The 15,972-nt window shown below is 43.6% G+C and overlaps 1 protein-coding gene across 2 annotated transcripts in view; it reads right to left on the reverse strand.

Annotated features, from left to right (window-relative positions):
* LOC137944213 (uncharacterized) overlaps positions 1–15,972 on the reverse strand; it is a 59,317-nt gene that overhangs the window by 25,633 nt on the left and 17,712 nt on the right. For both annotated transcript variants that reach the window (XR_011110795.1, XM_068789796.1), the window contains exons 6-10: positions 10,891–10,978; positions 10,759–10,808; positions 1,166–1,270; positions 906–1,045; positions 758–797 (exon numbers count right to left, since the gene is read on the reverse strand). Coding sequence is in view for 1 of the 2 variants with exons in the window: in XM_068789796.1 (XP_068645897.1) it covers positions 758–797; positions 906–1,045; positions 1,166–1,270; positions 10,759–10,808; positions 10,891–10,978 (423 nt within the window). In the remaining variant the exon portion in view is untranslated. The remainder of the gene's footprint in view (positions 1–757; positions 798–905; positions 1,046–1,165; positions 1,271–10,758; positions 10,809–10,890; positions 10,979–15,972) is intronic.

Here is a 15,972-nt window from a genome sequence, read left to right on the forward strand (position 1 = left end):
GTGGGTTGACCCAAACCTAACCCGAACCCAAATAGTCTTGGTTCAGGTCTAAATTTCTGACCCATTCAGTAAACAAGTTGGGCTTGCATCAACCCACTTAACAACTGCTTTAGGTCAATCCAAATCCGAACCAGACAATTGCCACCTCTAAGATGAAATAATCCCTACTGAACATCATTCACCGTAAAAGCAGCTAGAAGATGCCTTTACGGAAGTAACTGTATCAGCACAGCTTTTATCAAACTGTGGCAAGATGGGCATTTATAATCAATATGCACTAGTTTGAGTAAACTATTCAGGTATCTAAAATTAAGGAACTTCTGTAACTAAACTCCTTCGCTTCCTGGCTTGCTTTTTTTTTTTAATTTATTTTTAACAGATTGCTTTATAGTTATTTAGTTATTTGTTAAACCAATACACACAAACTACGTGATGGTAATTATGTACTTTTCCATAAATACTATGTACAGAGTGGACCTACCCATGAATTAGTAATAGGTATTTTGTTGTTATTTTCTGATTTATATAGGCATACCGGTAATCTCTTCATTACCTAATAAAAGGAATGAACAAGAAAGCATAAGTAACACTGTCATCTCCTTCTGGGCCCTGTACACATTATACAGCACCTTAAAACCTATCTTTTCAATGTTCTTTCAATCTTCACAGATTTTAAACCCTAGTAACTATGGGAAAACATGTAAAATCAATTTACCACAAATTTCTGAAAACAAAAAGAACAATGGATAATCAATACCGGTAAGTCATATTGAAGGACAACATTATTGCTTTTCCAGCTGGAAAAGGACAAAAATAAATACACGCATTAGAAAAGCTCTAGTTCATTTCAAGCTACCAAAGAAAAAAAATTAGGTAACATACACCATAAAAAAGTAGGTCCCCACCTGACAATTGATAACTTATTCCCCATCGAAGCCAAGAGTGCAAGCTTCTCCATAGAAAGAGATACAGATATGTCCCTTATCGCTTTATAACAAGGAGGAAGCTCTATGTTCTCATTTTCATTTGGAAACAATAGACTAATCTGCAATAGAAAAGAGTCAATAGTTAATAAGACCCTACATATTATGGAAGAGATACAAAACCTGTAAGTGCCTATACACGTTCCCTTGAATATTAAACATCTGAATCTCAAGTACATTACTTTGGTGAGCACAGACACTCCACTTGAGAGTCTTCGGGAAAGTAACATGATTTGATCAGAAGTAACCATATCAAACACCCTTGCACCATCGATCCTGAATTCTTGCTGAACACAATGAGAATTTATGGGTAGAGATTAGACAAGTAACATTACAAAGCAACAGAACAAGTTAAAATCTATATTTTTTGGAAAGATAGGTTAAGAATCTACACTAAAGAAGTTTCACTAAACTTTTGCCAAAGAATGGTTGATTCTTCATTGCCACGAGAGAACCCAAAGAAGTTACCCAAATGGAAAACTGCTATTCTTACATATATTTTTGAAACTATATATATTCATGAAGCTAATACCAACACTTGATACATCAACACCAGTGAAGCAGCAAGGTTTTTAAATTCAAGAATAAGATTGTCAAGAAATACTAGACTTTGATAATTAGCTGTCAGTTGTAGTTTTGGCATGACCTTTCACATGTTTGGTCGAATGCTTTGTTCAAATAGGTGAGGGGCAATTTTGTCATTTTGTACTATAGGGGGTTAGGTACTTCAGTTTTTTTGTTCCCTTTCTCCTTAGGATATTTCATAATGTCACTGGTCAATTTTACTTATGTTAGATACACGTGTCTTTTGTAATGAAGGAGAAGGGCTTATATGTAATTTTGTTGCTCATTAACTAAAAGAACCTGTAAGTTTTGGAGCATTCTTATTGTCATGGTGTTTGGAATTTAGATTTTAGAAGAAATTTGACGCAAAATGAAATGGAAGAAATGTTGAGATTGTTAACCACATTCCACACATGTTATTTGCGAAGAGGGGTAGAGGATGAAATTGTATGGAAGTTTAATACCTTAGAAAATTATACTGTTTCATGATTGCTTTTGGGGAAAATGGTCTCAGATCATTGGCCCATTCTGTTTTTTATAAATGGTAATACATCAAGAAAGGCCTCCCCTAACAGCAAGAGATTGTAGGGAAGGATACAAGAGGTAGTGGAAACAACGTCCATAATATCAAGAAAAAATTGTCAGTGATGCCACAGGGGGAAGGAGGTGGTAGAGCACCAGCCAATGACTTTGGAGTCACCCTTCACGATAAGTGGACCTCTGAAGCAATCCTTGTAAATGCGAAGCCCGTGGAGGAGGCCAAAGAGCTCAGCAATGGTCGAGTCCGCAACGCCGAGAGGACCAAAGTATGACATAATAGTTGTTCCTCCAGGATAAAAAATCCCCCCCCCCCCCCCCCAAGCCAACCAACCCCAGGTTCTCAAAAGCATTGTCATCAAAGTTCAGCTTATAATAACGAGTGGGGGGAGGCTTCCAAATATCGACTCAGCGGGGTGCAAAAGGAGTGGACATCTGAGCAATAATTTTCCAGTTGGTGCAGGAAGGGGTACATGATAAATAGCCAAATTCTTTCCGAGTGCGAATCCAGGTAGAGATAAGGCCCGTAGGAGTGTAGATCACCTAAGCAGCAGAGCGCGAGGCTTCATTATACCGTCTAGAATTCCTTTCAATCCAAAGGCACCAGGGAATGTAAGCAATGCAAGCAGCAAAGAGAAGCTTACCGAGGCTAGGAAGACAAGTACCAGATGCGAATCAGCACATTGGCCCATTCTGTTAGACACCAAATTGAGTGCATGGGGAAGGAAACCTTTACAATTTGAAAATGCACAATTAAAAAACAAAGACTGTTGTAGACTCATGGAAGCTTGGTGGAAAGAAGCTGTTTATGGAATTGTGGCCATGAAACTGAAGGTGCTGAAAAATAAGCTACAACACTGGTCTAAAACCACTCATGCTTCCTAAAAAAGTGAGAAGAGAAAGAGAATGAGAGAGAAAGTGGAGAACAAGAACTCCAAGAGAGAGCTGTGTTGGGGGTCGTACACGATCCCCAACCTCTATTTATTAATGTTGTTTCAGTAGAATTACAAATATGCCCTTAAGTGAAACCCAAATCTCCACATATCTCCCATTCTACATGTCCTATTTACATGAAACTTGGACCATGGATATAATTAAACATGCAAAACAAGATTACATCAAGACATATAAATAAAGATAAATTAAAATCACCAAAATACCCTTTTACTTGTTTTTCAACACTCCCCCTCAAGTTGGAATGTAGATATCAAAAAGTCTCAACTTGCCACAGAAGTTCAGAAATCCACGCTTTTCCAGCGCTTAGTGAAGACATCCTCAAGTTGATCACCAAACCAAACATATGGGGTTGTCACCTCTTTCATCATTATATCCCAAATAAAATGACAATCTACCTCTATGTGTTTCGCTTTGTCATAAAACACCGGATTGCTAGCAATGAAGATTGTTGCTTGGTAGGGGTGGGCATCAAGTCGGATTTTACTGGGAACCCAACCCGACCTGACCCAAAAACCCGGGTTCAGGTTTGTAATTTCACCCCGCGAGGCGGGGACGGGTTTGGAAAAACCCGACCCAAACTTGAACCACATATGAGATAGATATAAAACGGGGTTGAGACCGGTCGGCTTTTACGGGGAAGGGGCAGGGACAGGGTTACAAGGATGGTCGGGTTTGATGAATCGGATTTTTTCGGGTTCGGGTTTCGGGGTCGAGGATCGGGTTCAAGCTCGGGTTCGAGTTTTGGTAAACCTAACCCCAACCCAACCCGTGCCCACTCCTACTGCCACAATACATAGTCATCAGAACCTTCTGATAGATGTCTATTTCTTAGTACTAGATTTTTCCCACATTAGCACACTAACAGTGTGGACCATTGCTCTGTATTCAGCTTCTGCAGTAGAGCAACCACATTTTCTTTCTTACTCTTCCAGCTGATTAGGTTTCCTCCCAGAAATACACAATACCCAATAGTTGACTTTCGATCAAGCTTGGAACCTACATAATCAACATCAAAGAAAACCTCAAGTCTCAAGAGATCATTACATCTAAAGATAAGACATTTTCCTGGTGCTCCTTTCAAATATTGTAAGATTCTTTGTGCAGCCTCTAGATGAATCTTATGTGGATGCTCCATGAACTGACTCCACTGACTGCAAATGAGATGTCTGGTCTAGTAATTGTGGCATAAATGAGTTTGCCTACTAATCTCTGATACATTGTTTTAAACTGGATTTTGATCATCACAAAATACTCAAAAAATAACTATAATATTCTGCACAATCCTATTACCTTGTTTTAAGCCGAAAAAATCTGTGTATAACGCATATACACTGGAAATATTACTCACTTGACCATATAAAGCTTCTAAAGATACCCACTTAGCTTTGGCAGCTTCAAAATTCATAACCTAACTCCTTATAGTAGATTCCATGTTGTTAACGATCAAAGTCATTATTTGGCTGTCTTCTACTTCTCAATCATCATCTTAAGGGAGAGGACGATCATCCCTAACAAATTTCAGCTTTTTCCTGCCCTTTTAATACATTCTAACAAATCTGGCACAAGTAAGACAATTATCACCATTCAATTTTTCAGAAGTAATGGTGATAACATTTTTTCCATCAGGATTATAAGATTCTTTAGATGGAGAATAGACTTCACCAGAATCAGCCATAACAGGTATATAGAAGTACCAAACAGATCAAATAAACCTTCCAATGAACTTAAATTAATCAGCTTAGGTGAGCCCCACCACATAGAATTAAGGTTAGGCTAATTAGGTGATGTGCACAAGTCAGAAATTCCAGTACAAGTATCAAATTCCAGATCAAACAATGCAAAAAAAGTATCAATAGGGCTGACATCAGCAGATGTCAAGGATGACGTCAGTAGGTGCCAAAGATGACATCAACACAGGTAAGCTTGGGAGTTGGCGTGCATCCCATGATTAGCATAAAAAACCTCTTTAGGGCAGTTTAAAACATCAAGATCTGTTATAGGAACAGCATAACTAGTAAACCTAGGGCTATGGCAGAGAGAAGGAGAAAAAATGGCAGTGATGGGGGCGGAAGATAATGGCGGATGGCGAGGGCTAGTTGACTCCAGCCGAAGCCGGAGTTGGTTGTTTCTGGGATGGTTATACGGGCCATGGTTGTAGAGTCTCTGTGCTGCGAAATTTTACATTCGGTGCGGTTTCCTCGGCGGACCGTACGAAAATAGTACCTCCAGGGCCCGGACCAAAGTTCTCTAGTTCTGGGCGACGATCTCAGATCTTCAACAGTTGCTGCAGACAAAGCAATGACCAAAGAAGTTCTAACCAACAGATGAACAATGATGAAGGCACAGCGCTCTCCTGTTTTTACTGCAATACGGACATCTTTGGCATTTCAAAGGTTCACCTAAGTAACCGTGACAGCCGTAGGACCAAAAAGGAAATGGGATGGAGTTACAGAGCTACGAGGAGGTCATCTTCTTCGGCTCTGACAGTGAACAGTGGTCTAGCTGGAGGCGTCACAGGTCGTTGGACCTCTACTCGAGTTGTCCTCTCTGGTATCACTTTCGGAAGCACCAAAAGAGGGATAGGGGGGGGGGGGGGGGGAGGTCGTACGGCGTCGGGAGGCCCTCGGGCTTCCTCTGCAAAAGTTGCAAGTTGTCGCCTGCTGTGGGGAGAGCGAGGAAGAGAAGTTTTTCGCCCTCTCGATCGTCGTCGAAGGTGAGGGTCCCGATCGGGAGTTGCGGTTCAACCTACCTCTTCGTCCCCCCGAAAGATCTCGTGTAGATCTGTTTCAACAAGCAGCAGGAGTGCTCGTTGACTTGTCGCGACGACTCGCTAGTTCACGAGCCCCATCGTCTTCCCGATGCCTCTTTGTTAAGCACCTAGCCAATATTACCCAAAAGACCGGCATGTTAGGAGCGGAAGACATAGGTGCTTAACCCAGGACCATGACATCACACCCACACTCGCGAGAGCCGACTCTAGCGACGGCCCACTTGCGACGGCCTACTCTAGCGACGGCCCATGGTGCGGGAACACGCTTAGGTCGCCCCTTTTGCATATAGCGATAGCCCATTGGTGCGGGAAGCACACTCTGGTCACCCCTTCCGCTAGGTCGCCCCCTCCGAGATTCGAACTCGCGACGTAGCACTAGCTCTAATACCAAATGTTAAGCACCTAGCCAATACTACCCAAAAGACTGGCATGTTAGGAGCGGAAGACATTGGTACTTCCCCCTGCCAGATAACAAAAACCAGAAATTTTACTTGGCTCTGCAGAATGTGAGCATCACCAGCTTGATGAAGAAAGATGGAGTTGTATCTCCGAGCTGGCTCAAAGAATGGGAGTATTTTACAATTGAGAACCTCTTGGGTGGCAAGACCACATCAGAAGTTTGCAGAAAAGTCAAGAAATGATTATTCTTTTTTGGAATGTTCATGGAATTGGATCTCCTAGAATGCGTGCTACTGTTCGGAATCTTCTTTCCAAAAGTCACCCTTCTATTGTAATCCTCCAATAATCTAAGTGTCAAAATCCCTCCAATTCCATTATGCATGACCTCTGGGGCTGTAATAATTTGGAGTGGCTTGCTATCAATGCTATTGGTTCTTCTGGTGGCCTCTTACTTCTTTGGAACTTCTCTGTAATTGAAGTCTTAGATCATGTGACTAGATCCTTCTCTATTGGTATTAAGTTGTGTGACAGATGCACTGGTTTCACTTGGGGGCTTGTTGGCTTTTATGGGCCTACCAAATATCGGAATCGGCGCTCCTTTTGGGATGAGCTTTCTGGCCTTCTGCCTCTCTGGTCCAATCCTTGGCTCCTTGCCGAGGATTTTAATGCAACCCGCTTTTGCAATGAGAAGTCTCCCCCTACCTCCTGGACTACCACAACCATGAGGCAATTTGCTGACTTTATTAGCAGTTTTGAGTTGGAAGAAATTAGCCTCTCAGGTAAGGCGTTTACTTGGTCAAATGGTCAGAGACCTCCCATCCTGTCCAAGCTTGATCATTTCTTGGCCACTGGTGATTGGCTCAGACTCTACGGCAACACCTGTGGATCAGTCTAGAGCCGTGTTGGCTCTGATCACTGGCCTGTTTAGATTGCTACCAAACTTGATAAATGGGGTCGAGCATGAAAGAACTTTGTGTTAGCCGAGGGTGACGCTAATCGCCTTGGCCCGCAGGAGGACTAACCGGGGTCACCTCCTTGTCTATTGACAACGAGGTTACCTTGGATAGGACCTCCATTACTGATGCATTTCTCAATTTCTTTGCAAATCTATACAGGGAGGAGCAACACCACCGGCCCAGATTTTCCAGCATTCGCTTCACCTCGATTTCCCCCCTATTGGCGGGTTTCATTGAGCTTCCTTTCTCTGACTTGGAAGATGAGGATGCGGTCTTAGGTCTCCCCGGAATCAGGCCCTGGGGCCTAACGGGTTCAACGGGGAATTCTATAAGGCTTGTTGGCCCGCCTTGAGATCGAATAACATTTCCATGGTCCCAAGCTTCTTTGATCGTGCAGTCACTTTTAGCAACGTGGGTGCCTCCCTTCTTGCACTAGTCCCCAAGAAAGCTAGTGTGGAACGCCCTCAGGATTACCGGCCGATCAGTCTCGTTTCAAGTCCTTACAAGATCATCACTCGCATCCTGGCCCGTCGTCTCAAGGTTGTTATTCCTACCATCATCCACTGAGGTCAGAGCGCCTTTATTAGAGGTCGTGACATTCTCAACTCTGCTATGGCCACGCATGAGATTGTAGATCATTTTGCCAAGTTGGGTCAGCCGCGGTTTGTTCTCAAGTTGGACCTCGAGAAAGCTTTCGACCGGGTTAGTTGGTCCCTCTTAGACGACATTATGCAACGTATAGGGTTTGGCGACAAAGATCCATAGTTTTATCTCTTCGGCCTCATACTCCTTGTTTCTCAATGGCAAGGTTTGTGGCTTCTTCCAAGGCACTCGAGGCATCCGTCAAGGAGAACCCCTCTCCCTACTCCTCTTCAACATCATTGCTGAATACCTATCCTCTATGTTCTACTCTGCTTGCAACATTGGTTGGCTAGAGGCCGTCTCTAATCAGAATTGTTTTGACATCCCCCTGCTCCAGTTTGCAGACGACACCTTATGCTTCAGCATTGGCACTCTTGATCAGGTCCATAACATTAAGGCTCTTCTCGGCCTTTTTGATATCACTTCTGGTCAGAAAGTTAAATGGGAAAAGTCGTCAATTATGGGATATCTTATTGATCCCCCCTTGCTTCAGATCATGGCAAAGACTTTGGATGTCCAGTTGTGATTGCTCCCACAAACTATTTGGGCGTCCCTCTTACTACTAATAGCAGACCCCAGATGGGGTGATGGGCTTCGGTGATCGAACGGCTTGAGAGTAGCCTCTCCACGTGGAAGGGTAGGATGCTCTCCAAAGCGGGTAGATTGATCCTCTTAAACTCTTGCCTCGCGGGTATACCTAACTACTTCCTCTCTTTCTTGGCTTGCCCCGCCTCTATTAGCCGACGCATTGACATGATCAAGAGACGTTTTCAATGGCGTGGCACTAGAAATGAATTTCATTATCACCATGTCAGTTGAGATGAAGTGTGTAAGCCAAAGTCTTTGGGTGGGCTCAGCACCAAGGAAAAGGGGCATGCTCTATTGCTCAAGTCAGTCAGGAAACTCAACTCTTCCTCGAGGGCTTCATGGAAGCCAATGGTTGCCTTCAAGCTTCGGCATCTTGGAGATAGATAGATCACTGACAGAAACTGTCGTCATCTCTCCCCCATCTGGAAGGTCATGTTTCATCTATTTTCCACTTTCCGCACTAGCATTCGGTTCTTTGTTGGGGATGGCTCCAGTCTGCGTTTCTGGACAGATTGGTGGTCGGGCGATGACTCTCTTGCCCTGTCTTACCCAGCTTTGCTTCAGCTCACCACCGGTCGGTCTTGGCAATGTTATTGTCTGCCCTCAAACGGCGGACCGGATGATCTGGCTCCCTGACAACAGCGGGTGATTCTTGGTCTACTACCATCTTATAGGATGGACTCGACCCCGACCCTCCCCACCCACACACACACACACAATAGTTTTTGTTTAGCGCCTCTCCTACCAAAGGTGAAGTTTTTTCTCTAGAGTGCCTGCCGCAATAAGATCCTCACTGCAAACAGCCTTATCAGGCGCAGTAACACCACTCCCGATCCTCTCTCCCCTTTCTACGAGACGAAGGCTGAAACTGTGAGTCATCTTCTTCACCACTGCAGCTTTGCCTGGAAGGTGTGGACTTACATGATTGACATAATGGGTCTCAACTTCTGCATCCCACTTGACCTGAGCACCATGTGTCGTTTCTATGCTGGAACCCACCTTCCCAGCCTAGGCAAGCTTCTATTGACTGGCTGCTTTGCTTTCGTCCCTTGGTGCCTTTGGAAGGAGAAGAACTCCAGACTGTTTGACTGTACTTTCCGCTCTGCTGCTGAGGTCTCCTACACCGCTATTGGGCTCATCTCTACATGGATCCGCTCCCGGAAATAATTCGCCTACCTCTCTTGTTTCCCGTGGTCCACACCAACTAGAAGATTATTACTCTGATGCCCGTCCCCTCTGCCTTGTGCTGAGTTGTTGTTTGGGAGCTTCCCCCATCTGACATTATAAGCTAAATTTTGATGGTAACGCCTTTGGGAACACAGGTTTGGTTGGCTTTGGCGGGGTGATTTTTTATCCAAGCGGCACTGCTATACTCTCATACTCTAGCCCTCTCAGAATTGCTGACTCGACCACTGCTGAGCTCTCTGGTCTTCTTCACGGCTTGCGTATCTTTCAAGACAGCTTCAGTGGTTCCCTTATTCTCGAGGGAGATTCCAAGGTCGTCATCGGATGGTTCTCCACCTCATCCTTCCTGCCATGGCATCATTGGTAGATTTTTCTTGATATTTTGGACGTTGTTTCCACCATTTCTTGTACTTGGTCTCATGTGTGCTAAGCTTCCCCCCCTCCCACACACACCCCACCCCTGTATCTTCCTTTTCTTTGAAATAAAATTATCATCATTTCAACAAAAAAAAAAAAAAAAATTATCAAATGCCTTCCTCAATACTGAATGGTCAATTTCCTATTCCTGTTCTTAAGCTTAAATGGGAATTGTTTGTTCTTCCTCAAGTTTTTGGATGTGTGACCTTTGTTCAAGTCCAAGTCCATCTATAAGTTGTCAGCTCATTTAGTTAATTGCATGTTCCTGGGGTTTTCTCATAATCAAAAAGGTTGTGTTATGATCAGTATCTTGGAAAGGTTTTTTTTTTTTTAAATGAAAAAAAAATTGATCTTCTTTTTTTTTAAATAAAAATTATGCTTATTTTTATTAAGACAAACGCTCAAAAGAGCAATTTACAAATGAGGGAAGACTTCCAAAACAATGAGAGATTGCTGGGAAGTTCCGAATTTTGCCAATTTATCAGCCAAAGAGTTGGATCTTGGAAAGTTCTTACCTCTGCATAAACATACAAATCAAACAATTAAAGAGGACAGAATGACATAACTACCACAGGATAATATAATAATAAAAACGCCTAACGCTTTTAAGTTGTACATCTCAACAGCTTAAAACTCCAAGTGTACCACGAGAAGAGATACCTTTGTTTGAAAGAAAAGAAAGCAGCTACAGTTATTACTGAGGAGAAACACCGAGTCATTAAAGAAGATTGACATTTGACAGGAAAACTAACAGAAATACCTTCAAAACAAATCTGCAGTGGTGCCTCATTGATATTTGTGGAATATATTCTGCATGAAAGTAATAAAAGTTTGAAATGAAGTACGACGTAACAAGTACACTCATCAAACAGTAAAAGCAGGGAGGTCATACCAATTTCACTGTCTTTGCTCTCATCAACAATATGAAACAGCTTCCTTCGAGCTTCCCCCAGGGGAACATAGTCACTGAGGGACACCACCTAGAAAAGAGTACACTCAAGAAGATCAAAAGAATAAATCAAAAAAATAAGCAGCATGTGATCCTAATACAATAGAAGTTCAAAATATAATCAGAAAATAATCCTAATTAGAGAGAAGCTCACTTGTCACAGCACCTGTTCAAATGAACCACATTTATCATACATTCCTAGAAGCATCCACCACATATGTACTCTGTATGAGATTCTTTTCTTCTCGGTAAAAAGAGACAGATCAAAGATATTACTTAATGCAGGAGTTGAGAATTGTTTACGGGCTTTGTTTGCCATAATGTTGGTGTGATGAGTGGAGGCCCAAGCTTTGAGGTGCAATTTGATGAGCTTCAGTCTTTGAGGCAGGTTCCAGCCAGCCACCCCCGATATGCTAAGCATGGGCCAGACTTCAGCAACAAGCTTGTTAAAATACAAGTCCAGGGGTATTTTAGTCATTTCCCATATTTTTCACATTAAATTTCTCTCTTATAGTATGGCTATTGGATAGAGAATGTCTTATTTTATCTCTAGTTAAATTTTCATTCAATTTAGATAGGAGATACGTAATTTTGAGTATCGAGGGGCATTTTGTCCTTTTGTAAATTTTCACTTAAACCCTGATTATAAAGAAGCAGGAAGGGTCTTTTAGCTCGGATTCCAAGGCAGCAAAGCTACCCCTCTTCTAGAACTCTTTTTCCTCTTCTATTTTCTCCCCAAATCACATATTTTTCATAGTATTAGAGCAGTAACGCAAGTCTTGGGCAAGTTTCTTTCGATTTCGTGGATCTTCTCTCCATTTTCAACAATCTCCTTGAAGGTTTTTCCTAGATTTCTGGACTGGTAGGGTAAATTTTTCATTTTTTTCCCTTTTTCTGCCTATCTTAGCCTATTGGCAAATTATTAGTGCTTCTATTTGATTGATTGTTGGGATTTAAAAGTGTTTGATGATCCCAATTTGAAGAAATTTCTCAAATCTGTCTAATGCTTGCATCATCATCCATATAGCTTGCGTCATCCTGGTTTCTTGCAATTAGGTCATTCTTTCATCGATTCATGGTCTCAATTGCTGGAATTGATCACTAATGGTAACCTTGTTGGAGTTAAGGAGATTTTGGGCCGCATAACACTTCCAAGCTGAACCAATTCCTCTTGTGTTCTAGGATAGTATAATCATTTTTTTGTGGCCTTCTGGACTCCTGAGCTTTGATTGATTCCAAGGAATGGCACCAAGGAAATCACTCCCATAAGCTCTACAAGCTTCATCATCTGATTCCAGGTCTCTTCATCATACTTGTGACGTTCTGATTATAGCTCAACAATTAGTTTTGTTGAAGAGCAAATATGGAAGAGTCAAAGTAGATACAAGAAAGAGGTATTTTATTCCATATGTTGTGGTAAGTTTTATGTGACCAAAATATTTAAGAAAGGGGGAGCACAAAAGATGTTGAAGAGAAAACATGTAAAACTCTTCCGTATTTGCTCTTCAACAAGTTTCTGGGATTATTAGCCTTCCTATCACTGGGTCAGTAGGTAGTTGGAGGGGCGGGTTGCTTGACTCTCCTTGTAATAGTTTCTGTCTTTGGCGAGTTTGGGATCTCTCCCATCGTTGTTAGGCAGCCGAGGGGGAGAGGAGTTTCTCTAGTGTGTGTTGCGGGAATGCGGTAATGACTGAGTTGATTAGCCTTGGGGATGCTCGACTTGTTACAAAGTCGGGGTGGTGGGAAAGGAGGAGAGTGTTGGTCAATGGGTGCAGCAACAATGTTTACTAGAAGAGGTAAGTCTGTTTGTTGGGTGAGGGGAGGGGAGAGTCGGGTGATGCAGTTTTATTAGGTTCATTGTTCAAGTGGGAAGAAGATTCTCTCTGGAAGGTAGTAAGGTTTGGGCTTGGGAAGCGTTGATCTGGCCACTAAGTTGTCAACGTACGGATAAGATGGGAATCAATGTGGTGTCACATCCTTTTCAAAGTGAAAGCGGTTTGGAGTACGGTGGGCAGGAAAAGTATCTAGGTAGGGGGACAGGTTTGTCATAATGGGGTCAGGTTTGGCTGCAGTTGCCTTTTGCCAGCTGGTAGGTGGGACATTTAAATTTGAAATTTTGCCTGTCAACTAAAGAGGGCCAGTGGGGGATTTTTGATTGGTCATGAAGTGAGAGACTGAGGAGGGTTATGGTCAATAACTGGTATGAAAATCAAGGGGGATTGAGGGAGATCCCTCATCGCATTCTCACCAGCGACTGGAGCCTACATAGAAAAAAAGTCCAAGTAACAAACCTTGACCCAGAAGATTAAGTTTCCGATTGAGATCTTGAGGAGAGAAAAGTCATGTCTCGATTGGGAAGGTATGAAGAATAGGCTTGCCATGTCATGTTTGGTCTTCTTAGCGATGGCATCTCCCAACTTAACAAATTGTCCATAACATTCAACGATTTGGGCTTGCAGGTGCCACAGCTCAGCCTGAAGGCCAAGGATATTGATCCATTGTTTGAGGAGGTGGTCTGGGTGGAAACGAGGCATTTTCATAGATTTTCCAGATGCATGTTTCTGGGGCGAGGGGGAGCATAGGGCCTGTATTTTTTCTTCTTGGAGGCGGATGTATAGGAGCCATTCCTGATTACCAAGGTATGAGGGGGTTGGGGTGTAAGTAAGTTGGAGATTTTTGGCCATCCAACAAATGGTTGAGGTTATGTCAGTCATGGGCTGGTCAAAAGAGAAGATAAGACAGAAAGTGAGCATTTCACTTCCCTCGTCCAGGTAATGGGCTGTCAGGTTGATGACTGGTGGGTCAGGGTAGGGAGTGGCGTGTGAAATGTTTGGAGTGGTACTTGGTCATGGGAGGTTGCTTGGTAAGGGCTCAATCGGGTTTGACTAGTTGGTTTTAGGGAGTGGGAAAAACGGTGTAGCTGGTTGTGGGCTGTTCCGTGGGGATGGCTGGTGAAGTGTGGATAGTCGGAGAATCGTGTCTCTGACTTGTCTCCATCCGAAGACAGAGTTGGTAAGCACCGAGAGGTAGACTCTTCCCATGATAGCTCCCTCTCTGCACTATGTAACTTTACATTCGTTGGTCCCCTTGTACTTGGAGACAAAGAGGTAAAAAACAATACAACTAGTCTAGAGTTCTTTGGTTTTTCTTCCATCTCTCAGAGAATGGATGACAGTGTCAAACTGTTGGATAAAAGTGTCATAGGCCACCAGGGGTGGATATAAAGGATCGCTTGCTCCCAGTGACAGTTGAGATGCAAATAAGCTAACTCGACCTATCAATGACTTCTGCAATGGAGTAAAGGACCGCTTGCTCCCCATGACAGTTGAGATGCCAATCAGCTAACTCGACCTATCAATGACTTTTGCAATGGAGTAGGAAGTGTTTCCTACCCGGAAAGTAGAGGTAGGCATGTAAATCCTTCATGTCTCCAAAGATTTTTTTCCTCCGGTAAGCTCTACTTTTAACGACCTGCCATCCAGAGTCGTCATTCGCCAGCAGCCCCTCGGCAATCTCCTTTCCTTTTCCTTCGTGTTTCCTCCTATCTTCTTCGGTTTTGAAATTTTCCTGTTGCACTTGACTGATCACGCCATTCCGTGCAATAGTACTTTCCTTCTATTGTTGATCCTTTTGAGCGTTTGCGCTGTTCAAATCCTCGTATTGTGCTTCCATCCTTCCAGGTTTCACTTCCCTCCCTGACCTCCCTCACCTCACCTCTCCCCTCGCTTCTCGTCTCTCCTCTCCTCATCTCCGTCATAACCACTTAGTTTTTTTTTTAGAAAGAGATGAACTCATTAAACCAGAAACAAAAACAAGATTAGGCAGACCTCCTCCTTACAAGAGGAGCATGAAGGGAGCCCCCCTGCTTAGCCCAACCATCTGCAACAAAATTTGCAGATTTGGGAACATGGGACCAAATACAGGTAATATGAAGAAGAATGTCCAAAATGGAGTAGTAAGCATCCCAGTGACGCCATGGCGGGGGAGAGGGAGAGAAGAACCATCCGATGATCACCACAGAGTCTCTCTCAATGTGGAGCAGCCCAGAGAAATGCTCACAAAAGATGATGAGGCCTCTGAGGTGGGCCTGAAGCTCAGCAACAATGGAGTCCGCGATGCCCATAGGACCGGGATAAGACAAAAGTTGGGTATCGTCCGAATCATGGAAGGCCCCACCATTACCAACCAAATCAAGGTTGTCAAGGGAGATGCCATCAAAATTCATCTTGATGTAGCCCAGATCAGGGGGTTGCCATTCCTGCATCGCTGGAGGCTACGATAGGACTCCCAACTGTCCAATGGGGCTCCAATTTTCCCTGAGCGAGAGCCTAGAGAGAGCAGAGAACTCCTCCCTGGAGTGGAGCCAAGCAGAGATGTGGCCTGTAATAAAGGAGATGACCCGGTCACGAGGGAGATGCTTGGCGTTAAAGCATGTGTTGTTGAGTTCAATCTAGATGCCCCAAGGGATGAAAACAACGTAGGCAAAGATTATCAGCCTCCCCAATTTAGGAAGGGGGATCCCAAGAAGCAAACGCCCAATTGAGAGAATGTCCTCTAGCAGGCAAAGCTGGATACCGAATCAGCTAAGGACAAAAACCATGAATAAGGGCATGCAGCAAATATGTGCCAAGAGGTCTCCTCCTCAAAGCCACATAGGGGGCAAGAGGTGCATATTGTGAGATTGTCACGGCAATGAAGGTTGACAACAGTCAGGATTTTGTTGAGCCCAACACTCCAAATGAAGAATTTTATCTTCAGGGGAGCAGAGAGACGCCAAATGAACTCCACCTCATGCTTGGGGGTCTCTGATGTCCAACCCTTGATGAGGGAGTAGGCGGAAGAGACTGAGAAAATACCACTCGCCTTCGGCCACCAAATCATCGAATCTTCCAAAGAGTCATGGGGTCTAGAGTTGGAAATCACCTCAAGGAGCCGAGAGGCAAGCAGGGCATCCACGTCATCCAATCCCCGACACAGTCGGAGGTCCCAATTGCCCAGATTCCAAGCATCCGCAACCCACATTCC

The sequence above is a fragment of the Aristolochia californica genome, unplaced genomic scaffold (assembly GCF_029961685.1).
Source record: "Aristolochia californica isolate CCGP_79_NKW_82.1479 unplaced genomic scaffold, dmAriCali1.0.hap1 SCAF_11, whole genome shotgun sequence".
In the NCBI taxonomy this organism is placed as follows: domain Eukaryota; kingdom Viridiplantae; phylum Streptophyta; class Magnoliopsida; order Piperales; family Aristolochiaceae; genus Aristolochia; species Aristolochia californica.